The sequence below is a fragment of the Drosophila teissieri genome, chromosome 3R, assembly GCF_016746235.2.
Source record: "Drosophila teissieri strain GT53w chromosome 3R, Prin_Dtei_1.1, whole genome shotgun sequence".
NCBI classification, from domain to species: Eukaryota; Metazoa; Arthropoda; class Insecta; order Diptera; family Drosophilidae; genus Drosophila; species Drosophila teissieri.
This window is the reverse complement of record NC_053032.1, coordinates 3608744-3631882: the sequence shown is the minus strand read 5'-3', so window position 1 is coordinate 3631882 and position 23139 is coordinate 3608744. Positions and strand designations below refer to the sequence as shown.

General features: G+C 41.0%; 6 protein-coding genes across 8 annotated transcripts; 3 read left to right on the top strand and 3 right to left on the bottom strand.

Moving 5' to 3' along the window:
- Positions 1-90: 90 nt before the first annotated feature.
- LOC122619877 (methenyltetrahydrofolate synthase domain-containing protein) lies at positions 91-4256 on the bottom strand. The gene is made up of 6 exons (XM_043797079.1): positions 4035-4256; positions 2596-2766; positions 1816-2534; positions 1687-1755; positions 1415-1634; positions 91-1359 (listed from the first exon to the last, which is right to left on the bottom strand). The coding sequence occupies exons 1-6, from the start codon at positions 4111-4113 to the stop codon at positions 971-973; spliced, it is 1647 nt and encodes a 548-aa protein (XP_043653014.1). The 5' UTR covers positions 4114-4256; the 3' UTR covers positions 91-970.
- An 888-nt stretch (positions 4257-5144) lies between these two features.
- Positions 5145-7000, bottom strand: LOC122619763 (BTB/POZ domain-containing protein KCTD9). The gene is made up of 3 exons (XM_043796875.1): positions 6215-7000; positions 5725-5856; positions 5145-5572 (listed from the first exon to the last, which is right to left on the bottom strand). The coding sequence occupies exons 1-3, from the start codon at positions 6773-6775 to the stop codon at positions 5258-5260; spliced, it is 1008 nt and encodes a 335-aa protein (XP_043652810.1). The 5' UTR covers positions 6776-7000; the 3' UTR covers positions 5145-5257.
- Positions 7001-7272: 272 nt separating this feature from the next.
- Positions 7273-8702, top strand: LOC122619762 (Golgi to ER traffic protein 4 homolog). The gene is made up of 3 exons (XM_043796874.1): positions 7273-7562; positions 7624-7858; positions 7920-8702. The coding sequence occupies exons 1-3, from the start codon at positions 7411-7413 to the stop codon at positions 8550-8552; spliced, it is 1020 nt and encodes a 339-aa protein (XP_043652809.1). The 5' UTR covers positions 7273-7410; the 3' UTR covers positions 8553-8702.
- Positions 8703-9193: 491 nt separating this feature from the next.
- LOC122619389 (E3 ubiquitin-protein ligase MARCHF5) lies at positions 9194-22236 on the top strand. Of its 2 annotated transcripts, none has more exons than XM_043796294.1 (5): positions 9194-9484; positions 9553-10054; positions 10110-10306; positions 10367-12118; positions 21706-22236. In XM_043796294.1, the coding sequence occupies exons 2-4, from the start codon at positions 9557-9559 to the stop codon at positions 10791-10793; spliced, it is 1122 nt and encodes a 373-aa protein (XP_043652229.1). In that variant the 5' UTR covers positions 9194-9484; positions 9553-9556; the 3' UTR covers positions 10794-12118; positions 21706-22236. The 2 variants fall into 2 exon arrangements, with proteins under 2 accessions (XP_043652229.1, XP_043652228.1); XM_043796293.1 differs by having other exon boundaries at positions 9204-9484; positions 10364-12118.
- On the top strand, positions 12919-22236 carry LOC122619390. Of its 2 annotated transcripts, none has more exons than XM_043796297.1 (2): positions 12919-14011; positions 21706-22236. In XM_043796297.1, the coding sequence occupies exons 1-2, from the start codon at positions 13799-13801 to the stop codon at positions 21730-21732; spliced, it is 240 nt and encodes a 79-aa protein (XP_043652232.1). In that variant the 5' UTR covers positions 12919-13798; the 3' UTR covers positions 21733-22236. The 2 variants fall into 2 exon arrangements, with proteins under 2 accessions (XP_043652232.1, XP_043652230.1); XM_043796295.1 differs by lacking the exon at positions 21706-22236 and adding an exon at positions 15991-16399 and having other exon boundaries at positions 13320-14011.
- LOC122619388 (E3 ubiquitin-protein ligase TM129) lies at positions 16489-17886 on the bottom strand. The gene is made up of 2 exons (XM_043796292.1): positions 17179-17886; positions 16489-17126 (listed from the first exon to the last, which is right to left on the bottom strand). Exons 1-2 carry the CDS (start codon positions 17809-17811, stop codon positions 16548-16550), a joined length of 1212 nt encoding a protein of 403 aa, XP_043652227.1. The 5' UTR covers positions 17812-17886; the 3' UTR covers positions 16489-16547.
- Positions 22237-23139: the final 903 nt, after the last annotated feature.

Genomic DNA, 23139 nt, shown 5'->3' with positions numbered 1-23139 from the left:
ATATTTAAGGGTATATCTTTTGAATAAAAAGGCCTAAGCTACTTTGTACTTATTGTAAGATGTAACACCAAAAACATAATAAACGGGTAATTACCGTTCATGATTATTTTTACGATTTTTTTTAAATTTTTATTTCAAGTTATATTTCATTCATGTTTCACATTTTTTGTAATGCCTTTTGTGTATAAAAAAAAAGTAAATAATTTTGTTCTGCATTGTATAATGGTTGATTTCACACATTTGTTGTTCTTTTGTTAAAAATTATTATTAAATTTATTGATGTCTGCGGTGAAAGTTGGGAAAGACTAACCAAATGCAACATGTAAATAGTTTAATTCATTTTTTCTTACTCGCGGTATTTCTCATTTATTAGTTCTCATTTCTATTAGTAGAACATTACTTTCAACTTCGCACTCAACTTCAAACCCTATTACTAGCAGGTCAACTGCTTAACAGAGATACAGCAAAACGAATTTAGTGCCGAGTTGTGAAATCAAATTAACAAATATTTAGAAGATCTCTAACTCCGAATTGTAACAAGTCACAAGAAGTTAGTAAAAGGATTATTTAGTAGAAATGGGGTTCCACTTTGAATTTGTGGAACGAGTATTTCTGCAATCGTATCAATTTTCTTAGGCAAAAAACAAATGCAATTGTTTAGAAAAAGCGTCAATGATTTGTGTTCTCGTTAGGAAAAGTTGCATGTGATATTTTTGATTGTTAGAATAATGAAGGAGAAGAAGAAACTACAAGCTGCAAGACATGATCTTCAATGTGTAGTGTAACTGTCTGCGTGTATGTTGAGTGTACTTTGTGTTTGTCCGGAGTTCGCTTTCTAATAGTTTTTTGTTTGGTATTTTCCGATTTTTTCTAAACAAAATGTTACTTTTTTTCGTTGAACTCCAAACGTTGCGCTGCCGGCGGAAGTCCGCCGCGACCGTTCATTGGCTGCGCCAAGCGCAAAGTCATACTATACTGTAGTGGTGTCGACAGCCTCGATGCGCGCACCACCCACATCGCCTCCTACGAAAGATCCGGCCTCTCCTACGTTTTGTGCGTCTGGTTTTCCGTCCTCACCTGCACTGGCATTGGCACCAGGAGAGCTTACACTTTTCTTCGCTCCAAAATTGATCAGCTCCACGTTGACGAGAATAGTCCTAGTCTGCACAGGCGTTGCAGGCTCAGCTGGTTCCGCTTTCTCAACGGAATCTCCTGTTGCGCCAGATGGAGCTATCTCGCCACCAGTGGTAATAGTAAGCGAGAGATCGTTAAGGGACTTCAACACCTTTTCTACGTCGTCCTGAGTACTGGGAATCCCTTTTCGGTTTCCAAAGTGCAGGAAACACTTCCCAAAGTGTCCTAACGAAAAGGTAAAGTTAGCTTAGATCCTTTAAACCAATTATACGTGACGTACCCTTCCAAGTAATTGACATTGGGTTGCATTCACGTTTGCGGAGCTCCGACTTTAAGTCCTTGACGCGAATATCACGAGACAAATTGGTCAACTTAATGCAAAAATCACCAGGTCCACGATTCTTGTTCTTCTTTGGACGACGCTCATCAGCGCCAGCCTCTTCTAACTTACGATCCTCACTCTTAGCACCTCCTTCAACAGCAGACTGGTCGCCCTCAGACTAAAAATAATATGATTATGCTTGGGATAACTTTCATACTTAAACTACTAACCTTAGTTGTACGTCTGCGGCGATTGACGAAACGACCTTTGCGGCGCGGAGTGCGTTTCTGAGTGGTCTCCTAATAATTAAAGATTAAAAGTTACTCAATAGTCCTGGCAGTGTGGCGGATTCGACTTACGCCCTGCGGTTGTTCGTTGTCAGTCTGTGAAGTTGTGCGCCCTGGGTTCCCTCGCTGGAAGCGACGACGCACAGGCCCACGTCGGCGTCTGTTGTTTTGATGTTGCTCCACATCGGTGTCTTCCTCCTTGAGGGATATCGATTTTCCCACCTTCTCCTCCCTTTCCTTAAGCTGCTGAAGCACGGGCAATATTTTAAGACGGCGCTCGGACAGAAGCTCCCAGTAAATCCCATTAGGAAAAGACAAGCGTTTTGAAACGCGGATTATTTCCGAGGGCGTTGCAATGATGTCAACTGGCGTATCGTACTTCTGGAATAGATTCGGGGGCAGTGAGTCGACCACCTGCATGTCGTGAACAATTGTGACAATAACAGTCTTCGGTGTAATGGCTCCCAATTCAATAAGAAGGCCGATATCCAGATCAGCGAATCCATTTCCGCGTCCAATGCGGTAGCCCTCGCGTGATACTACGACAGAGCCAATCACCACGATGTCCAGCTTCAGACCGCTGTCCAGTCCAATTTCCGAGCGGAACTTCTGAATATCCTGAACGCGCAGAGCCTCCTTTTTCTGCTCCTCGGTGGCATCGGCCGGCACATCTACCTTTAGGCACAGTGCAGAAGATTCACGGGTACTGGGCAAGTAAACAGACTTGTCGGCCAGCAACGCCAGTTCCTTAAACTCATGCAAAACGCGATCGATGTTTACCTTGATGTGCTCTGCAATACGGAGGAAAGGAATAAATGGTGCACTGAAAACAGGGCTATGGTCCTCTCTTACGTGCTTTCTTGAACTCCTCTTCGTTGACAAACAGGGCAGCAGCCTTATCGGCACCCACGAACGAAGGAATTCGGTTAAATATGTTGTTGAATCCAATGCCAACCTTGCCCTCTTGGATCTTTTTCCAGGTCTGCACGCGCAGCGAGCGCTTTGTGGGCTCTATGGGCTGGGCTGTAACAAGGCATGGTTGTTAAAATAAAATTTGTAATCTTTATATACACACTGTGATTAAGTAAAACTCCTGAAATCTAACATTCGTAGATGACTAAAATAAACATATTTAAGTTTAATGCAGCGGTGAGCTCCCAGCTTGACAAGATGTCTCGCAATTGTGTGAGTGATTAAGAGCTATGTTTAGCTAGCCTTCCTTAAATCAAGTACTATGTAGCTTAGCCCCCATCCTCAAGCAATTTATGAACCGGAGCAGACCTGTAAGTTCGATATCGTGCGGATGCAACCGATTCCCTACTCGCACATGTTGATTCTTGTTAGGGGAGGATGATTGTGCAAGTGCAAATCAAATGTGCTGAATCGCTCCCAGCCGCTGGCCTTATCTACTGAATTGAACACAGGTTATCACGCCAGTTGGCGCTGGACTAATGGTGATACCGCGGCTGATACACCGGTTTTCACGCCCAGCAATCAGATGTGAAATTGGCCCAAACAAACACCAGCAAACTCCGGCCCATTGAAAACAAAAATCTGCATGCAAAATCGAGTCAGCAGGGTTACCACCTGTGCTAGTTCTAGAACACACCTTAACGTGCATGTGTGTGCGCTTGTCAAAAAAAAAATGGAGTGTATAATGGCCAGTAAAACTATTTCGACCGTCTTCCTTGGCGGGTTCAACAAGAAATACAAATTGAGAACCCAAATATCGATATTAACGCATACCAATCCGTTGGAAACGCTTCGACACTCACACACTCGCACGCACACATTTCTCGGCGATGAGAGCATCGAGTCGCGAATTTCTCAATTAATATGTATGCGTGCGAGCAATACCGTTCGCGTGTAGTGGTTGCGGGCAGCCGGGGCGAAAACGGGCGGGCGAATTGACACTGCGAGCACAGAATCTCAAAATCGGCCAAGAGCACCGAAAATGATTCATTTCACTTTTTGTAATTGTGTGTAGAATGCACGCAAAGATGACGTAATTAGTGTCAACAACAAGCAACTTCGACGTTTCGGCAACTCTTATTTACAGCTAGGGTCTCCTAGAATAAATATGGCGGATTTTGACAATCTTCTGCTTCTACCTCCGCACTTAGAAAATGGCCGAATCGTGCACCTGCCCCTCTCGAACATGAGGACTCACCTTGGATGACAAAGGCTGGCGAAGCGCGGCACAAAATATTTATGAAGTCACCAGCACTCGCGAGATTTACGTGCAATTTTCAGACGCCCGGGCGGACGGGGTAGTAGAGCAGGCCACTTACTTGTCGAAGACACCTCCTGCGCGGTGTTTGCGCCGTTCTCCGCGGCGACAGCGGGAGCTGCGTTGCTTTGGTCCTCCATCGAATCGCTTGCCAGTTGTGTCTTAGTTCTGTTCACAATATTTTCCGGCTCAGGCTACGGCTACACAGTTCACAGTTCACAAGCAACGTCTACCGTTCTCCGCTGGCTTCCAACAAACCACGTTTGAAAATTGACGTTTCTCTGGTGACGTAAAAAAACATCGCAAAGGCGATACATCGATACATTTCGTATAGGGTTGCTTGCTATGGTTCACTTTTTGGGCAAACTAGCTTCTTTACCGCTGCTTTAGCTAGAAATAATATAAAAGTTATACATCTGAGTTTCTACACTCCGCTAAAAATTTACCTGGGATCTACATGCAAGTATTTTTTCCGCTTGAAGTGTTAGGACCTGTCCGAAAATGGTCAAACGATTTTGTATTGCATTGTATTACAAAATTAAGGAAATAAAGATTTTATATCTGAACTTTAGTTTAGTTTTTTATACATATGTATATGTAACTATATATATGCAACGTTTGCAATGTTTCCATGCCCACTCTAACGCTCAGAACTGCAACGCGCACACTTTTGATAAATGAGTTGAACATTTTTCATTTTATTATTATTTGTCTACAATTTATTTTAAATTTTGTCCACGCCTATTCTAACGCTCACAAACCACCGAAAACTCCCTCGCCCACACTTAAACCATTCTTCGTATTTTTGATATTTTATTTGTTTTTTTTGCCAATTTCTATGGATATGCCAAAAAGAATATTGCACTTTTTTGTACGTAAGTTAAGTAAAGGGATCTCAACTATAGCGATTTCCCTTGTTTTTTATTTTTCTATGTTAAGTATTCTTGTTGATAAAGGATACGATGGGTGAACTATCATTAGCCCAGGCACCCAGTTATGTCTTCAGAAATGTTATACTAACCCTTATGTAATTGCCATCAAGAAATGCAAGGTCCTTAAGGAATGATTCATATAAATGTGCGTGTCTTTCATATAAATTCATTAAGGCTAGGTTTTAGCATCACTAAGACTATATAACAAAAACCAATAAAAATACCTACGACTTTAGAAATATAATCCTAATTCTGTTTATTTTTAAATCTACGGTTATTTACAGTAAATATTGTTAAAGTATTTATTTATATTTATATAGACCCAAAACGTGATAGGTAACCTACGCAGAAATCATCGTATGGCCTGTGACATGTGCAATGGGGTAACCATTAGGGTAAGCTCTGCGTCCTTTAAATTTGCCCCACGCAAATTTGCCTCCTGCAAGTCGCTTCCTGAAAGATTGCATTTTTCCAGATCGGCACCCGCTAAGACCGCAGCCCGCAAATTACAGTTCTTCATATTCGCGTTTTTTAAATTTGCCACACGTAAGTTAACACCGGCCATGTTACTGCTTTCCAGGCATGCTCCTTTGAGGTTAACACCCTCTAGATTGGTTCGAACTCCGGTTGGGTCTTCGAAATTACACCCACGGAGATTGGCACCTTCCTGAAAGATTAGACAGATTACCCTTTTCTTAGCCTAGTTGGATGGCTTATGAGTCTTTTAAGAATAAAGAGATGAATCTAAAGAACAATGGTTGTTGTTAACACTAGTTGCACAAATTAAGTGTTAATTTAATAGCGTTTGGCAGGGCTTACCATATTCGCGCAAAGTCCCCGCACTGACACTAGTTGGGCACATTCCAAGTTGGCGTACTGGAGATCCGCCCGTTCAAGACAGCAGTAGTTAAGATTGGTGTGAGACAAATTGCAGTGCGACATGTTGGCATACTGTAAAGCGAAAAGGGATGAATAATTATTGGCTTCAGCTTAAAACATCTACTTCATTTCTTATTTTTTACACTGACTTTCAATCAGAGGACTATTGATAAGCTTCTAGCACACAGCTAAGACGGTTAAAAATATATGGCTATATTACCTAGGCTGTTGACTAAAATATCTGGGGACAAAAATACCCCCTTTACTGAGTATCAAACTACTGACTTAAACTACATACTCTCTCCAATTGCATTAAAAGGCAGTCGTTATACGCGGTTGAAAGATTTAAACTTTCGTATGATAAAACGTAGAAAATACAAATTTTTTCACGATTGGTAGGCAGTACATTGAGAATTTCGCTAGCGCACACCTTAAAGTTAATGTTTCGAAAATCTAGCTTTCGTAGGTCGGCCCCGGACAGATTAACGCCCTGAAAGCGTAGCTCCGTTATCACAGAGGTCTGAATAATGGCCTTGATGACGTCGTTGCGAGTTAATGGTCTGTCCACCAGCGGCGTCTCCTGCTGTCCCAGACGTTCCTCTAAATGGGTGACGAGCGAAAAGATTCCAAAGAACCGCGCCTCCTCCAAAACGCCCATCACACTGATGTTTGAATCGCAGACGAATTGGCCGTGGCGAAGGTAATTGATGATCGGCTCGAAATAATGAGGACTCCGATCAATTAGGAATGCTCCCTGCTCGTCCCTCTCGCTCGGCATCATGCTGCCATCTTGCAGGAACATCCTAGCAAGCATTGAATCCGGTTCTCTGCCCACCAGAGTGTCGATGGTAGTAGCGTAGATTTGTCCACCAACATTCAGTTTGACCCAACGATTGGGAGCGAAACCGCTGGCGGCAAAGAGATTTCCGGCTACCGGTGTGGGTTTGTCTATCCTGGTTCCGGAACCACTCTTTTTCAGATCACTATCCATTTGATTTGGAAGTTTTAAAATATTCCACAATGGCAATTCTCAGCTGCTGTATCTTCCCGTTCTTCCCGCTACTTTCCATAGGAGTCATCGACTAGGCCTGTTCACACGAGGGCGCAACAGCACCAGCGTTATATACATTAGTTGTTGTGTGAACCTTGAACATATGGTCAATTTAGCTTAACGTTTTCGTTAATTCGTTTAACGAAGAATTTTATTAGCTCAAAATCAATAAGGGTCATAAAACTAGATATGTCTTATCTTATTACTGCCCATAGGCCAATAAAATATTTTCATTCGAAATTTAATATCCGTATAACGAAAAAATATAAGTTGGCTTACAACAAAGCATAACTATAAAGGAAGATATAAAAATTTCAATCTTTGTAACAATGAGTAAGAAGAAAACTATCAAAGTATTCTTACGAATGTTTTTTAGCTTGTTTAAAAGTGTGAACCCTCTTACTTTCGGTTTGACACAAGGCACCTGTGCAAAGAGTGTAATATTTGGCAATCGACACCGATAGTCCGTCATTGGGAAGCTGGTATATGTAAATACAAAATAAATTATAAAATTTGGCTTTCAAATAATCGGAAAGGTCGCTTAAAGCGTACGAAACAACATAACAAACAGCCAAATGTCTGCCGCCGAGACAGGTGCAATAGCCAGCGGCAGTGCCGTGTTCACTGGGCAGCGCGGTGTCAGCAGAGTGCTTGCCAAGTTGTCCCAGTCTCTGGCAGGAGGAGAATTCTATGAAGCGCATATGATGTATAGGACGCTGTATTTTCGGTACCCTATTTGTATAAGGCGTGCGATGAAATGTAATCCAATAAAAAATTATTTTCCTTAGATATACGGCACAGAAACGCTATCAGGACTGCCTAAATTTGCTCTTTGATGGAGCACAGCAGCTTATTGCCAAGGAGCAGGAAAGCAGCGCGGCTGACCTGTGCCTCCTTCTGCTGGACACGTTAGAGAAGCGAGGACCGCAGGCGGAAGATACCGACAATTTCCTGTGGGTTCCACGCCTCGGAGCCTTGATCCGCGGACTTAACGCCGGTACTGTGGAGCGCGAAACTCTTATTGTGAGTCTCTGACGTTATTACTCGCGACGTGTCGCGATAATGAGGTATTTGATCCTTTTAGCAACGGACCATTAAGTGGAGCACGGCCCTGCATGGCCAGTATGGCCACCCAGTGCTCCATAAGTTAATTGCGCACGTGTTTTGGACCGAGGGCAACATTGAGTCGGCTCGCCACCACTATCTACTCTGCCAGGATGGCAGCCTTTGTGGGCGAGTGCTAATTGAAATCAGCCAGAGCAGGGGCTTCCAGGGCGAGGTAGATTTGTTCCTGGTGCAAGCAGTGCTGCAGCAGCTATCCCTTAAGGATCGAAAAACTGCAGGGGACACATTCACTGAGTACACACGCTACCACGGCAAGCTGCTTAAGCATGAGTTCCCCTACCAGGAACCGTTGGTCAACTTCTTGTACTTCCTTTTTCGCCTTATAGACGCGAAGCTTGTGGGTGGGTTTCGCGCCTTACGCAAGTTGTACGATCCATCCCTAAAGCGCGACACATCTTTTTTAAAGTACGTGGCCAAAATTGGGGTGCTGTATTTCGACGAGGAGCCGGAGCCAGCCCATTCTGGTCCGCCCGGCTTGGGCGGAATGTTTGGTGACATATTCAATCGCCTTATGGCTGGCTTCGATGAAGATGATGCGGAAGAACATGACACGACACTGAGGCGGCAAAACGAGAATAACGAACTGGAATAGCATCCACTTGAGTTATGACGCGTAGCGGAGTCATCGTGCTGTGTTTGTTATAATTTGAAAGCGCTGTATGAAAAATAATTTAAAATAGGCGTATGGTCTTGATAATGAAAATTAAAAAGAAAAAAATAATTCAACCAAAAATTATGACAATTTCTCGAAATGTTGTTCTTTTTGCAGTAATATTGCAGTGCGGGTGCGAATCGTCACAATGTGGACGGCCGTCCGCAGTGATAAGAACAAAACATCCGAGCGTCGACATGGGGGTGCTAAAAAAATAAAAAATCTGTGGTAAAGAAATAGGTAAATTGATGATCACTTTCGTTGTTTTAAAGTTATTTGCCAGCAATCAAAGTTGTTTATACCCTGATATCTCTGCATTTATTCGGCGGGATCCACTCGACTTGTAACCTAGAAGAAGAATTTATATTCTATAGGGTCAAATGAGCATCCCTCTCCGTTATTATTCTGTATTATTGACGAAAGTTTCAGTGAGGTTTTTCTTTGGAAGGTAACAGAGTAGGGTTAATATTTTAAAAGTTAGTTTTGGTACAGATAGAAAATATCAAATCCGTTTGAATCTTTTGTCAGTAGGCGGACTGTTTTTTAAAAGTGTACAACATATATAAAAGGGGTTGTCCTTCTGGAATCCCCCACTTAAAAATAACACGACTTAATCCCAAAGAAGTATTTTATGTTGCGATATCAGCGAAAGTGTGACCAACGTAAGGGTAAATGGAAGACGACCTGAAAAATGCAACCTGGGATCTGGTCCCTTCAAAAAATCATCGAAAGTGCCCTGGTAGAAAAAATCAGATCTGGTTTATTTAGTTAGTTTTATTTTTGTTGAACCATCCGAAATAAAAGTTAAGAAGACACAATCCTAAACCAACAAAAAGGCAAATTAGCGCACAAAAAAGCTTAGTGAAAGCAAAGTAAGCAGGACCTAAATGTCGGTCCCCAGTGCATGAGATAAACATAAAACATGGTGTTATATTTTCAGCGAAATGCCCGACAAAGCTGCAGCGCCCTCTGCGGACTGTGCGGCGCCTGCAGTACCAGACAGGGAGGGCCACACCACGATGACTGTTCCACCTGCTTCAGCGAACAATACCACGGATGTTTCCACTGCCGTCCAGGTGGGTGTCGATGGGGGGGAGGCTGAACGGTGCTGCTGGATCTGCTTTGCCACCGATGAGGACAACCGCCTGGCGGCGTGGGTTAAGCCCTGCCAGTGCCGGGGCACCACCAAGTGGGTACACCAGAGCTGCCTCTACCGCTGGATCGATGAAAAAACCCAGAAGGGTAACGCTCTACGCACTGTATCGTGCCCGCAATGCCAAACGGAGTATATCATAGTGTTCCCGCAGATGGGCAAGTTTGGAGGTGCATTAGAAGCGATAGATAACCTCATCAAGCGCCTGAGCCCCTTCCTGGCGGCTGGCTTCTTCGTAGGCTCGCTATACTGGACAGCAGTTACTTACGGAGCAGTGACATTCTTACAGGTACAACTTATGAATTTCAATGACTTGTCATGCTAAGCGAATTCGCCGTCCGTAGATTGTCGGACATGAGCACGGCATGTCCATAATGGAGGCTGGAGATCCGCTCGTTCTCCTTATTGGGCTGCCGGCGATTCCAGTGGGGCTCGTACTTGGTCGATTGATTCGCTGGGAGGATGCATTGCTGCGCCTTATTCGAAACCGCGGAACGGTGGTGCGCAAGTTTCCGTTTGTAAGCCTTATTTATCCGAACCTGTAAGTGTATCAACAACGTCAGGGTCAACAAGCTTTTATTACTTTACCTTTAAACAGTAGCCAAGAAGAGGATCAGCAAAGCATCACCAATCCGGCCACACCTGCTCTCTCTGACCCCGTCTCGGCCACGCGGGTTTTCTGCGGGGCTCTGTTGCTGCCCACTATATCGTCAATCGTAGGACGTATTCTCTTTGACACCGTGGATAACACATTGCATCGCACTCTGCTTGGGGGTCTGACCTTTATAACGGTCAAGGGAATCCTAAAAATTTATTTGAAGCAGAAACAATACGGACGCCGAAAGAAGCGCCGAATTGTGGACTACACGGAGGAAAATATTCGCAACTTCATGCATCGCAACAATAATAACTCGGCAGGGGCGGCGCGACAGGATAGGCAGCCCGAGCAGAGGGCAGTGCCTCCAGCACAGCGAGTGGACGCTGTAATCACGCACCAACGCGGTGATAGTGGCGGTAGCGTTGTCTAGAAGTAATTGGTGTCACATCAAATTTGTAGGCCCAACTGTTTTCTACGAGTTATCGTTTGTTTTATGTTAATTGTTTTACCTCTTGCACTTTCAAAACACTTGCATGACCACCTAATTAAGGTGGACCTAATTTTTGCTGTGTCTGCAGAAAACAAAGCTAAATTAATTGTTAAAGTACACTATGTGTAATTGCCGGAAAATAGATGTATATTAAAAATAGACGCTGACTAGCCCTGCAGAATAGTTGGTGAAAAAACCGGTATTTCCTTGCTTAGGTCTAACATTGAAATAGAAGATAATGGATTTATATTTGTACATGCTTCCACTCCTTTGAATTTATACGTTGCCCTTTTTGTAAATAAAAAATACCCTCGGCTGTGGGTGAGTTAAACCCAATACAGAAAATCTGTATAGTTTAGTATTGTTTTGTTCTCAATATTTTTTTAGTATAGTGCTCATTCATTGCTCATTAGATAAAAGCCTATCCGAACGAATTGGCGCCAGGTTTGGCTGCAGGTGCTGGTTCCAAAGGTGGAACAATAATAATGCGTTTACTAAATCCCCTAAGCCCTCTGCGCTGCCGAGTCACTGAGAAATTTGATAATAAATCCGCACAGTAACCACCTGGATGACAAAGCTTTTGTTTACCTAGAATATGTGTGTTTTTGGATCTGACCATTTTGCCTGATTTATATGTATAACCCTTACTTAAACTTGGCTTCGAAGTTTGAACGGCAAGCGAATCATTATGTGAAAAGGTGTTCAGTTTGGCGTATGCGTACACTCGTAGTAGCAAAAGCAAATACGAAATATACTGTTAAAGAACTGTCCGAAGTGAACGCTCCAAAAAACGATTTAATCATTTATAATTGTTAGCAAGTGCTTGTTTGTTCTGTCTGTTTGCGCTTATCAACGGGAACATAAGTAAAATACGTGTGTGCAATTGGTAGATAGGCTACAGTGTGATGACTGATCAAAATTCCGCAACAACGCCAGTCAGATGCCCTTCTAATTACCAATTTAATGTATTTGTGAATTCACCAAGACAATAAATTAACCATTCTTAAATTAAATTTTTAAAACCAAGCGAAAAAGATTGAATATCCATTGAAAATATATATGACAAATGTCTAACTCTTTAGTCAGTTCTCGTCTTGGTCAGGGTGTAGAATACGTTTACGAGATAACTTTGCTATAAGCCAAAACATATCGCTACTCTTGTCATACACATACAAAAATATAATACCAGTGACCTGAGATGCCGGTGTAGCTTTTGACTACGACTTGATAAAGCTCATATGTACTACTGAATGGAAATTAGTAAAGTAAGTTATTAAAAAATTTAAATGTGTTGGCTGATTCTGTTTGTTTATTTTTCTATATATGTAACATTACTTATATTTATACCCGTTACTCGTAGAGTAAAAGGGTAGACAATATATGTTGAAAAGTATGTAACAGGCGGAAGCAATCGTTTCCGACCATATGAAGTATATATATTCTTGGTCAGGATCAATAAGCGAGTCGATCTGACCATGTCCGTCTGTCCGTCCGTATGAACGTCGAGATCTCAGGAACTGTAAATACCTTAAGGTTAAGATTAAGCATACAGATTTTAGAGATATAGACGCAGCGTCAATTTGTTGACTACGCCCACTCTAACGCCCACAAACCGCCCAAAGCGGCTTCGAACACACTTTTAAAAAATGTGTTGATATTTTTTCATTTTTGTATTAGTCTTGTAAATTTCTATCGATTTGCCAAAAAACTTTTTGCCACGCCCACTCTAACGCCCACAAAACCGCCAAGACTCTCCTTCGCACTTCGAACAGCTGAGTAACGGGTATCAGATAGTCGGGGAACTCGACTATAGCGTTCTCTCTTGTTTTTTTTTTTACATTTTTGTTAGTTGTGTAAATTTTTCTCGATTTGCCAAAAAACGTTTTGCCACCCCCACTCTAACGCCCACAAACCGCAAAAAAATGTTAGTGTCGAAGTCTCTCCTTCGCCCTTCCAATATCTGAGTAACGGGTATCAGAGAGTCGGGGAACTCGACTATAGCGTTCTTTCTTGTTTTCTTTCCTAAATGTCTTTAGTCAAACAAAAACCCTTATTGACGATGTCAAAAACAAGTGGCCATCGCTCTCTCAATATTCGACACTTCTGATGTCACGAATAATAAATATGTAATTCTCTCTTGACTTTATAAATACACTTTATAAAATGCACTTATTTAATATCTACTTGATGCGGAATAAGTACATTTTATGTAATACCTCGTGCATATGCATATATGGTAGTCATTGAACGTTACTTTCCTAGTGCGCTTCGTCACTACGGGAACAGGCGTCCAAAGTCATATGTAGAAACTTTTATAAATTAAAGTTATAAATAAAAAAAAATATATACAATAATCATTTACCCTCGAAATCGAATTAAACAGCTTAGAGCATACTACTCCATTTATAGATTGTTCATTGCAATACACTGGTAAATGTGTGTATCAATAGGTGGATTCGGTCATCACTGGTGGGACAATCCAAATTCACATATGTACATACATATGCATGTATATTGGCGTGTGTTTTGTGGTTGTGTGGCCTGGCTCACCTGTTTAGGCTTTCAGGAGCAAACTCACATGTTCTGGATCTGCGGTGGAAACATCTTTTCAACATTACTCCATCGGTTGTTTTTTGTGACTGAGTGCCGTAGCGGGATTCGGAGTCGGGTGGTTGTTATTTGGCTTGTTTGCTGGCAAAGGCAGCAGTCGCAGACCACAAGCTCGACGGGAACCACGCGCGACGGCATTGGACGCGAACTAGCTTTGGCCGCCACGAACGCAATCAAAACAAAAGACTTCCGAACCGGTAGAAGTGCGAGTTCGACTATTGCCCTGTGTTTTTTCTTATCAGCTGCAGTATCAATATCAGAACCACCATTCGCCGCGACCAAAAAAGAACGCTTCCGAACTTATTCAATTTAGAGTTGGTCGTCCCCCAGGCACCATGAGCAAAGCCAAATCAGCCGCCCACGAGCCGACGATTCACTACCTGGACAGCGTGCTAAGCGAGGAGGAAAAGCGGTGCTCCTATGGCCATCAGTGGCGCAATATTTCCATTTCCCGATCCGGACGCTTTCGTTCGAAAAACAAAAAGCGGGATGCGGTCGACGGAATGTTCTTCGACGCCGAAACAGGATCTATGCAGGACATCGAGAAGGTGTGCAACTGCGCTTTTCCGCTTTTTTATTATCGTACCTATACACCATAACTTTTCACTTGATAGATCCCATATCTAACAAACACTAAGTGAGCAGCCCGTTTTGCGAAATGCGTTCGTGATTTTCGGGTGTGAGTTGTGTATCTGCGTTTGCCAATCTGCACCGATTCTAGTTCGTTAGTATTGGTCGCAACAAAGTTAGGAATACTGTGTATTTGTGTGTTGGAATACTAAGTGGTCCATCAAAAGCGGCCTTTCTTGTGGCAATGAAGAATATACATAAACGATTTTGTAAGTCAATTCTGTAAAGTTGAAGACACCATAATTTAAATTATGAAGACGTCTAGTTTAAATAAGATTGTTGTAGTGCATACATATATACCAGTATATGTATGAATTATGTTCCCAAACTTTTCCGAGGACCCATGATATTTCCACCAATAATCTAGTATTTATATTCGTTTCCATAAAGTAAAAGAATATACAATATTCGCTGAAAGTATGCAAAAGGCATGAAGGAGAAAGACCATATGAAGTATAAATGTATACTCTTGATCAGGATCAATAGCCGAGTCGAACTGGCCATGTGCGTCTGTCTGTCCGTATGAACGTTTCGATCTCAGGAACTATAAAAGCTAGAATGTTGAGATTCAGCATGCAGCTTTCAGAGACAGAGACGCAGCGCAAGTTTGTTTCCAAATGTTGCCACGCCCAACCTTTGGAAATATATTGGATTTTTTTTGATTTTGTATATGTCTTGTAAATTTCTATCAATTTGCCACTTTTTACCACGCCCACTCCAACGACCACAAACTTCTACCGATATTCCAGAAAATTGTTTAATTTCTCGTTCGGAGTAAGGAGTATCTGATAGTCGGGGAACATAGCATTCTCTCTTGTTTTGTTATTTGCCCTTGGGTGCACAAGTTTGCGAAGATTTATTTGTAAGATTAGATTAAAAACTGAATTTATTATTTATTTGACTTAAAATAATTAGCAAAACTCAAGATTTGTACCACCAAAAAATTAAAAAATTGAAATCTGCTGCGTTTATGAGATCACAATGTTTGATACGCAAGTACAAAAAAAAAGAATTATTGCATGCTAAATTTAAAAAACATGTAATGGTTCAGAGGAAAAAGCGGTGAAATCGGCACAAAATTTGAGCTAATGGGTATTTTGAAGTTAATTTGTAACTAAAATATCTGAAAACTAAAAACTAAAACACTTAGCTCTAACAGTAAGTTAGACGGCGCGTGTGCATGTGTGTTTAAAATCATTTGTTTGAACAAAACAGCTCGATACAGAAAATTATCACCTCTGAGGCTATAGAGTCTATGGTATAGACTTGTACTATATGTCGTAGAAAAGGCATATCCAAATACTATCTGTGTTTTTCAAAAGTATATCTAGTATAAAACACCAAACTAGTATATATCTAGTATACCCTTTTACTCTACGAGTAACGGGTATAATAAATTCGATTTGTATACCAGATACTCGTAGAGCAAATGGTATACCAAATTCGTTTAAAAATATTTTACTGGTAGAAGAAAGAGTTTCCAACCAAATAAAGCCGAGTCGATATGACCATATCTGTCTATCCGTATAAAAGTCGAGATTTCGGAAAGAAAGAAATCATGCAGATTCTTTGACTTGCTCATTTGACATATGCTAAAAACATTTAGGTCACTCCCACTCTAACGGCGACAAAAAGCTGTCGCGCCTACAATATTTAAAAATGTTTGGTGTTTTATCTGTATTATGTTCATGTTTTTGTTTATTTAGAAGGTATTCAAATACTTACCTTCAATGGGAAGTTTTGAAACTATGTTATTGAAAAGACTTATTCGTTAAGAAATCAGATCAACTTAAAATGTCATATTTTAAATAGATCAACGCTTAAAATGATATCTACTAAAAAAAAAAAAAAAAAATCTCTTTGTTAGAAACTAATTATTGAGTATTTGTTTTTTAAGGTCTCAAATTGCACTTCGAAAAGCGCATTGACAAAGTGCATCGCCTCTTCGACAGGACCGATGACGCCTCTAGTTCACCAGGCAAGAAGCCAACGGGACCAGGTTGAGAATTTTAAAAGTGTTTACGAAACGAATTTGTAGAAATTTACAAGGTTTTTTCATTACGTATCATCCACATGTATATAAATTAGCACGGCGCTTTTTTTTTTTATCAGACTGAGAGGACAAAGAGAATAAAACGCGGTAAGATAGTAAACGTATTCCACTATAGGTTTTCTAAGCAGGACATACTAAGGAATATGTCTCATATGAGCACTTTCTCTTTATGCTTAGATTAATTGTACTTAAATAAAATTTAAATATTTGACATTCTAGCTTGCTTAGATTGTAAAAGATTAAAACGTGATAATTGCACTAAATATTATGCATATTTCTTAAGTTTGTTTTTACGTCTTACTGAAAATAACTACATTTAAATAAGACCATTAAAGAACCAGATTTGATTAAAAAGTCCTTTAATTCTATTTAACAGTCGTAAATCACGTGGTATCATCAGCCTAGTCTTCAGCGCCTTGATACTGAGTAATGTTAGTTGCATCGACTGTCGGTGTGATGTAGCTGACATCAAGCACACAAAACTTGGCTCGGCACATAGGGCAGGTGCATTTCTGCTCCAGCCACACTTCGCGATCCACATCGCTTTGGCGAGCGGCGAACCACCGCGCTAGGCACTCCACGCACCACATGGGGCGGCAGTAGCAGTTTGAGCAGCACGCCCCAACCGCCAGGGCAGCGCCATTGCGATCAAAGTCGGCACACTGCTTGTGGATTTTGGTGTTTGGTTGGTTTAGCATGCAGGCAAAACACTTATCCGTATTTGCATCTTCTGGAAAAATGGGATTTAGGGCGACTTGCGCCTTAAATACGTCCACAAAGCGGTCAATAACATTGCGGTGGAACTGAATGTTAGAAGGAATTGCGATAGGCCGACGGATACGGTTCTCCAGATTCCTAAACTCCAGGGCATTAATTCTTATGTGAAAGTCGCTTACACCATGTCTCATTGGTCGCACAATAATACTTATCATCTGCAACGTATCGTTTTGGTCTTGTTGCGATATATTGTACGTCTCTGCCTGCAGAAAAAATATTAGGGTCTCACATGCAAAAGAATCGTGGCCAACTGACCTTAGCTACGCTGAGCGACGTGTTGGTCTGATGCGCAAAGTGGACATTGTACATGGTGGTTTTTATTATCCAGTTCTGCGTGGCAATCACCGAGCTGATGGAGTTCAGCTTTTTTTTGTATATTTCCGGTTGCCGGAACTCTGTACCAATTTCGCTGGCCACGGCACTGTAGCTGCCCGGCGAGATGGAGTACTTGGAGAGGGCCTTGCTGATCGGGTGCCTACGCCAATTTTGCTGGTGCCAGTTAAAGATCAGAGCGGGCAACGCCAGAACGGCCAACACACTGAACCGCTGGGCGGTTTTCCACGTAAGCGTTTTGAACGCCACCGCTTCCTGGGGCATGGGGAAATCCGGGTCCAAGTCGGAGTCCTCCAGGGGTTCCTGCGTAGCGAAGACGGAGAACTTAAGCCTATGGATAAGAAAGTAGGAGAAGGGCAGACAGGAATGCACGAAGAGATTCAGCGAAGTACGGCGAAGGTGGTAGCCCACAAAGTCCAGGTATTCCTCTCCCAGGAACCGAGCGAACAACTGCTCGATGGTGAATCCCAGGCGTTGGAACTCCTCGGGCGGGTAGATTATAACCATGCACAACAGGAAGTAAAACAAATTGAATAGCAGTTCCGACTCATCCATGTTGCGAATAATTTTGGATTTCGTTTAACTCAATTGTTTTGTCGAACACAAGAGGTGCCCAACGATTTCCCCGATTATTGTTGCTAAAATATCGATACTATTAATGGTACTCGATATCACTGACTGCACGAGCCCGCCAAAGCAAATGAGATTTTAAATGAAAACAACGTGCGGTTTAATTGTCGACAGTTTAAGGACCAACTATTCGCATGCAGTCTTAAAATTCAATGAAAAATTCCTAGAATTGGTTATATGAAAGTCATTTATTTTATTTGAAAATTGTTATTTTCAATCCAAAACATTTGGATAAACTATATTTTTCGTTTGTCCATTTGGAGCGAATACAAATAAAGAGTTTGGAATGCTAACTGTTGAACAGGCTACGTATAGCTGCACATGAGAAAAACAGGGCTCTTCCAAATTCAACCCGCATACTTGAAGCGTTTGTCCTTGTACCTTATTGATGGACATGGCAAATGATAGACGCACTGGGAATTGCAGTTGTTTAAATTCAAGCACCATATCGTGGCTTCAATTAAATTCGGCATAAATTTTTTTACAACCAATCTTGTGCCATTGCACAATTTTGGTGCATTTAAATTCCGTAGTAAAATAATTGATGACCCGATTTTTAAGTGGCAAGTTGAACTGTGTAATGATGTGAATCGTGCATTTGAGGTCAAATTCACCGTTTTATCCCTCTTCGTCTTCCTCCTCCTTCGTCTTCCACTTCTTCTTCTGACTTCTTCATGCTCCTTATTCCTTCTTCTTCTTCATTCTCCTTCTTCCTCCTCCATCTTCATAATCCTTCTCCTTCTTCTTCCTCCTTCATCTTCTTAATCCTCCTTCTTCTTCTTCCTTCTCCTTCTTCTTCTTCCTTCTTCGTCTTACTCCTCTTCCTTTCCTTTCTTCTACATCCTCTTTCTTCTTCCTCTACCTTTTTCTTCTTCGTCTTCCTCCTCCTCCTTCTTCTGAAAACCTGCGTGATTGTTGATGCTTTAGTCTTCTTGCTTTATTACGTTCGGCCCGTGCATCTTCTAATTGATGAAGAAGGAGGAGGAAGTCGAAGAAGGTGGAAGTGGTGAGTTTAACCGCAAATCCACGATACACATAATTAACACAGTTCAACTTACCACCTCAAAAACAAATGCCTGCTGTTACAACCAAACCAAATAAAGTTTGTCTCATAAATTAAATAAAACGAAATGAGCAGAGAAGAATGACATCCTATCTTTTAGAAATGGCGCTTGATGTAAAAAACGGTTTTCCCGCTTTTCTATTGACTTTTCCCAGAATTTTCTTTGCTCTTGTCCTAACGGAGCCCGAGACCTTTCCAACGAATGCAAAACCGTTGAAATCGGCTCATGCGTTCTGGAGTTATAATCATTGGTGAAACTTGTTCTCAACTTTTATATATATAGATAGAATAAAAAACAAGAAAACAAAAAAGTATGACTAATAATGAACTATTATAATAACTATTCTTTAGCAATTTTTATTAAATTTAGACTTATAGCAGACAATGGGACCACCAATCAACAATTCAAGAAATTTTTAAAACTTAAATCGCACCTTGGGAACATACAAGTGATTCAAATACGAAAAATAACTCTATAGTCAATTTCGTCGACTATCATATACTCAGCTATTGGATGTGTTACGAAAAAATGTCCAAATGTTGGCATATCCAACAAATTGGCAATCAAAAAATTAAATTAAACTAAGGGGAACGCTATAGTCGAGTTTCTCAACTATCAGATACCCGTGACCCATTGTGCCTGCTCCTTGATGTGTTTCGTTCCATCAGCGCACTTCGTCTGCTTACCCCTCCACACGCATTTACCCACCCTTGAGTGACTACTGTATGCCCGGATAGAGCTTACGGCCCAGCAATCCTATCCTGCGCTGCCCCAGTTGCTCTCAGTGCCCGAGTCCAGGATGTCCTGGTGACACATTTCGCGGCTGCTGTAAGCCGAAGCTCATTGTACCTGCCGAAAGCTCTAAGAGAGAGAGAGAGAGAGAGAGAGAGAGAGAGATAGAGAGAGATTTAGAGAGTAGAGAGGGTCGTCCAGTCGGGCAGCTTTCTCGCAATTACTTCCAGCGGCCGTCGGATGCTGGTCGAGAGAAGCTGGCTGGTGGGCAGGTCCTGGCCAAGGCAGTGGGTTCAGTGAGCCCACTGGGCTGTGGGCCAAGAAATGGAAATGTACACCTGCAACGAGGCTCTCTCCAATCTTATTGCTCCTCTATCCTCTTTCCGCTCCCTCTTTCTGCTCTACACTCTTCCCAGCTCAGTTCAGTATCGCTCTCGATTCCGCTCTCCGCAGCGAGTGTGTGTGTATTAAAAATGTGTGCAGACAAATGCTTTCGATTTCATCAGATTTCGACTATCAGATACCCGTCACTCATTTTTCGGAATATCGGTCAAAATTGGTAAAAAAAAAATACAAAAATGGAAGAATGGGTGTGACAGTTGTTGGCGGTTTGTGGGGCGCGGCAAATACTTTGTTGGCAAATCGATAGAAATTTACAAGAATAATAATAATATAAAAAACATAAGAGAATAAGAGTTCGGAGTACCTGTCAGTAGCTAGTGGAAGTGGACACGAGAAATTTCTACCTCTTCTGGGATATTAGAAGACTGTTGGGTGGATTGTAAGGGATACAGTGGGCGTTAAACAATTATTTTTGGCAAACCGAGACAAATTGACAAGACTAATAAAAAATGAAAATATATGAAACCATTGTTCAAAAGTGTGGGCGTGGCTGTTTTGAACGGTTTGTGGCCGTGGAAACATTTGGAAACAAAAAACTTTTTGTTAAATCTGAATTATATTCTGACGTTACTCATTAGTCAAGTTCCTCGACCCGTTTCAGAAATAGTGTGTTTGCGAGGACAACATTTTGAATTTATATTGGCCAAACTTTTGAAATTGGCCAAATAAATAATAAAATGAAATAAAATAATATACAATTTTTTAAAAGTGTGAGTGTGGCAGTACTGGGCAGCTTGCGGTCGTAAGCTTAAAAAAGCTGAAGTCAGTAAAATCGAACTTTTGAAATTTCAGAACTGGAATCGTTTGCGCAGCCTTTGCCCACCAATTAGTTTTTTTGTTGCCCACGTCCAGTTTTAAAGATATGGAATTTAAAAATTTTCTAAAAGTTGACTCTTTTGAACTTTATTTTTTTAATCGCAATAACATCGTTTGTCCACCCTTTAGATTTTTTAAAAAAAAAAGTTCCAGTTTGGAAATTTTAACCCATTAAAAAATAAACGGTTACCCATCTCTCAAAACTAAATATTATTATTAAATAACGTTTTCCCACCCTATAAAAATATTTATCGTTTTAGGAGGTGGGCAAACGATAAAAACTATTTTCAAAGGGTGGGCAACGTTTTTTTTTGAAAATATTTAGTTTTAAGAGGTGGGCAAATCTTTTTTTAAGGGCGGACAAACGAAAATATTTTGGTTTTTAAGGGTGGGCAAATGATAAAACCAATTTATATAGGGTGGCCAATTGTTATTTAATGAAAACATTTAGATTTAAGACATGGGAAACTCTTAATTCTTTAGTAGGTTATATATTCCAAGCTAAAACTTTTTTCAAAAATCTAAAGGGTGGGCAAACAATGCAATGTAAAAAAAGTTCAAAGTCAACTTTTTGATTTTCAAAAATGTTCGAAATTCCATATTTTCAAAACTGGTCGCCTTGGGCAAAAAAACTAATGGGTGGGCAAACGATTCCAGTTTTCAAATTTAAAAAATTCGATTTTACTGACCACAGTTTCTTTGAGCTTGTGGTCGTTACATTGGCGTTACGTTTTGCATATCGATGGAAATTAACAAGTAATGATAAAATCAAACATAATTAAAAACATTTTCTTTTCATTTTTAGGCGGAAGTAGGTGTGGCAACGTTCTGAAGCTTGCGATCAGTGATGCCAATTCAGCCTTTTTCCGGACAGATCTGTCCTGTTTTTTACTGCTTCATCTGGAAAAAATGTCAAACATCGCCAACCCGGAAATCTGTCTTTTTTTAAGATTTTTATCCTGAAATCTATCCTTTTTAGACAATGTTACAATTTTTAAAAAGTAATTAGTATAATTTTGTATAAATTCAAATGTTTTTGTTTGCAAACTATGTGGCATCTTTTCTAAGCAAAATGTTATCGATATTGTGTGTATTCGAATGAATATCGGCAATTTTTGGCACAGAAGAACACATGCAAAGTACATACATTTTACCAAAATGCCAAAAGATAAAGACGGGTATAAACAAAAATTTCGCGATTTCTGGCTTGACCAGCCAGAATTTAAAAACTGGTTAACTAAACTCCATTTGATAAATACAAAGGCTTTTGCAAATACTGCAAAAGCAGTATCAATTCAATTGACGATGAAACGCTAAATGCGATTTTAGCAGTCAGGTAATTATAAATTTATTTTTAAATTTAAATCCATTTTTATACCCGTTACTCGTAGAGTAAAAGGGTATACTAGATTCGTTGAAAAGTATGTAACAGGCAGAAGGAAGCGTTTCCGACCATATAAAGTATATATATTCTTGATCAGGATCAGTAGCCGAGTCGATCTGGCCATGTCCGTCTGTCCGTCCGTCTGTCCGTCCGTCTGTCTGTCCGTCTGTCCGTATGAACGTCGAGATCTCAGGAACTACAAAAGGTAGATTAAGAATACAGACTCCAGGGACATAGACGCAGCGCAAGTTTGTCGATTCATGTTGCCACACCCACTCTAACGCCCACAAACCGCCAAAAACTGCCACGCCCACAATTTTGAAAAATGTTTCGATGTTTTTTCATTTTTGTATTAGTCTTGTAAATTTCTAACGATTTGCCAAAAAACTTTTTGCCACGCCCTCTCTAACGCCCACAAACCGATAAAAACTGTCAGTGCTGAAGACTCTCCTTCGCACTTCCACTAGCTGAGTAACGGGTATCAGATAGTCGGGGAACTCGACTATAGCATTCTCTCTTGTTTATATATATGAACATATTTACATGAATCGACAAACTTGCGCTGCGTCTATGTCCCTGGAGTCTGTATGCTTAATCTCAACTTTCTAGCTTTTGTAGTTCCTGAGATCTCGACGTTCATACGGACGGACAGACGGCCAGACGGACGGACAGACGGACATGGCCAGATCGACTCGGCTACTGATCCTGATCAAGAATATACATATATACTTTATATGGTCGGAAACACTTCCTTCTGCCTGTTACATACTTTTCAACGAATCTAGTATACCCTTTTACTCTACGAGTAACGGGTATAATTAGCAAAAAAAAATCTGTCCTGTTTTTTCATCCTTT

Excerpts from the sequence above, each read along its gene's own strand:
- LOC122619877 (XM_043797079.1), bottom strand. The coding sequence starts at position 4,113 with ATGGAGGACCAAAGCAACGCAGCTCCCGCTGTCGCCGCGGAGAACGGC. Across the intron at positions 2,767-4,034 it reads GCAGGAGGTGTCTTCGACAA|CCCAGCCCATAGAGCCCACA; the intron begins GTAAGTGGCCTG and ends GCCTTGTTACAG. Across the intron at positions 1,756-1,815 it reads ACAACGAACAACCGCAGGGC|GAGACCACTCAGAAACGCAC; the intron begins GTAAGTCGAATC and ends TTTAATTATTAG.
- LOC122619763 (XM_043796875.1), bottom strand. The coding sequence starts at position 6,775 with ATGGATAGTGATCTGAAAAAGAGTGGTTCCGGAACCAGGATAGACAAA. Across the intron at positions 5,857-6,214 it reads TTCGAAACATTAACTTTAAG|TATGCCAACATGTCGCACTG; the intron begins GTGTGCGCTAGC and ends TTCGCTTTACAG. Across the intron at positions 5,573-5,724 it reads GGGGACTTTGCGCGAATATG|GAAGGTGCCAATCTCCGTGG; the intron begins GTAAGCCCTGCC and ends CTAATCTTTCAG.
- LOC122619762 (XM_043796874.1), top strand. The coding sequence starts at position 7,411 with ATGTCTGCCGCCGAGACAGGTGCAATAGCCAGCGGCAGTGCCGTGTTC. Across the intron at positions 7,563-7,623 it reads TATAGGACGCTGTATTTTCG|ATATACGGCACAGAAACGCT; the intron begins GTACCCTATTTG and ends TATTTTCCTTAG. Across the intron at positions 7,859-7,919 it reads TGGAGCGCGAAACTCTTATT|CAACGGACCATTAAGTGGAG; the intron begins GTGAGTCTCTGA and ends TGATCCTTTTAG.
- LOC122619389 (XM_043796293.1), top strand. The coding sequence starts at position 9,557 with ATGCCCGACAAAGCTGCAGCGCCCTCTGCGGACTGTGCGGCGCCTGCA. Across the intron at positions 10,055-10,109 it reads GAGCAGTGACATTCTTACAG|ATTGTCGGACATGAGCACGG; the intron begins GTACAACTTATG and ends CGCCGTCCGTAG. Across the intron at positions 10,307-10,363 it reads AGCCTTATTTATCCGAACCT|TAGCCAAGAAGAGGATCAGC; the intron begins GTAAGTGTATCA and ends ACCTTTAAACAG.
- LOC122619390 (XM_043796295.1), top strand. The coding sequence starts at position 13,799 with ATGAGCAAAGCCAAATCAGCCGCCCACGAGCCGACGATTCACTACCTG. Across the intron at positions 14,012-15,990 it reads CTATGCAGGACATCGAGAAG|GTCTCAAATTGCACTTCGAA; the intron begins GTGTGCAACTGC and ends TTGTTTTTTAAG.
- LOC122619388 (XM_043796292.1), bottom strand. The coding sequence starts at position 17,811 with ATGGATGAGTCGGAACTGCTATTCAATTTGTTTTACTTCCTGTTGTGC. Across the intron at positions 17,127-17,178 it reads CGTCGCTCAGCGTAGCTAAG|GCAGAGACGTACAATATATC; the intron begins GTCAGTTGGCCA and ends TTTTTTCTGCAG.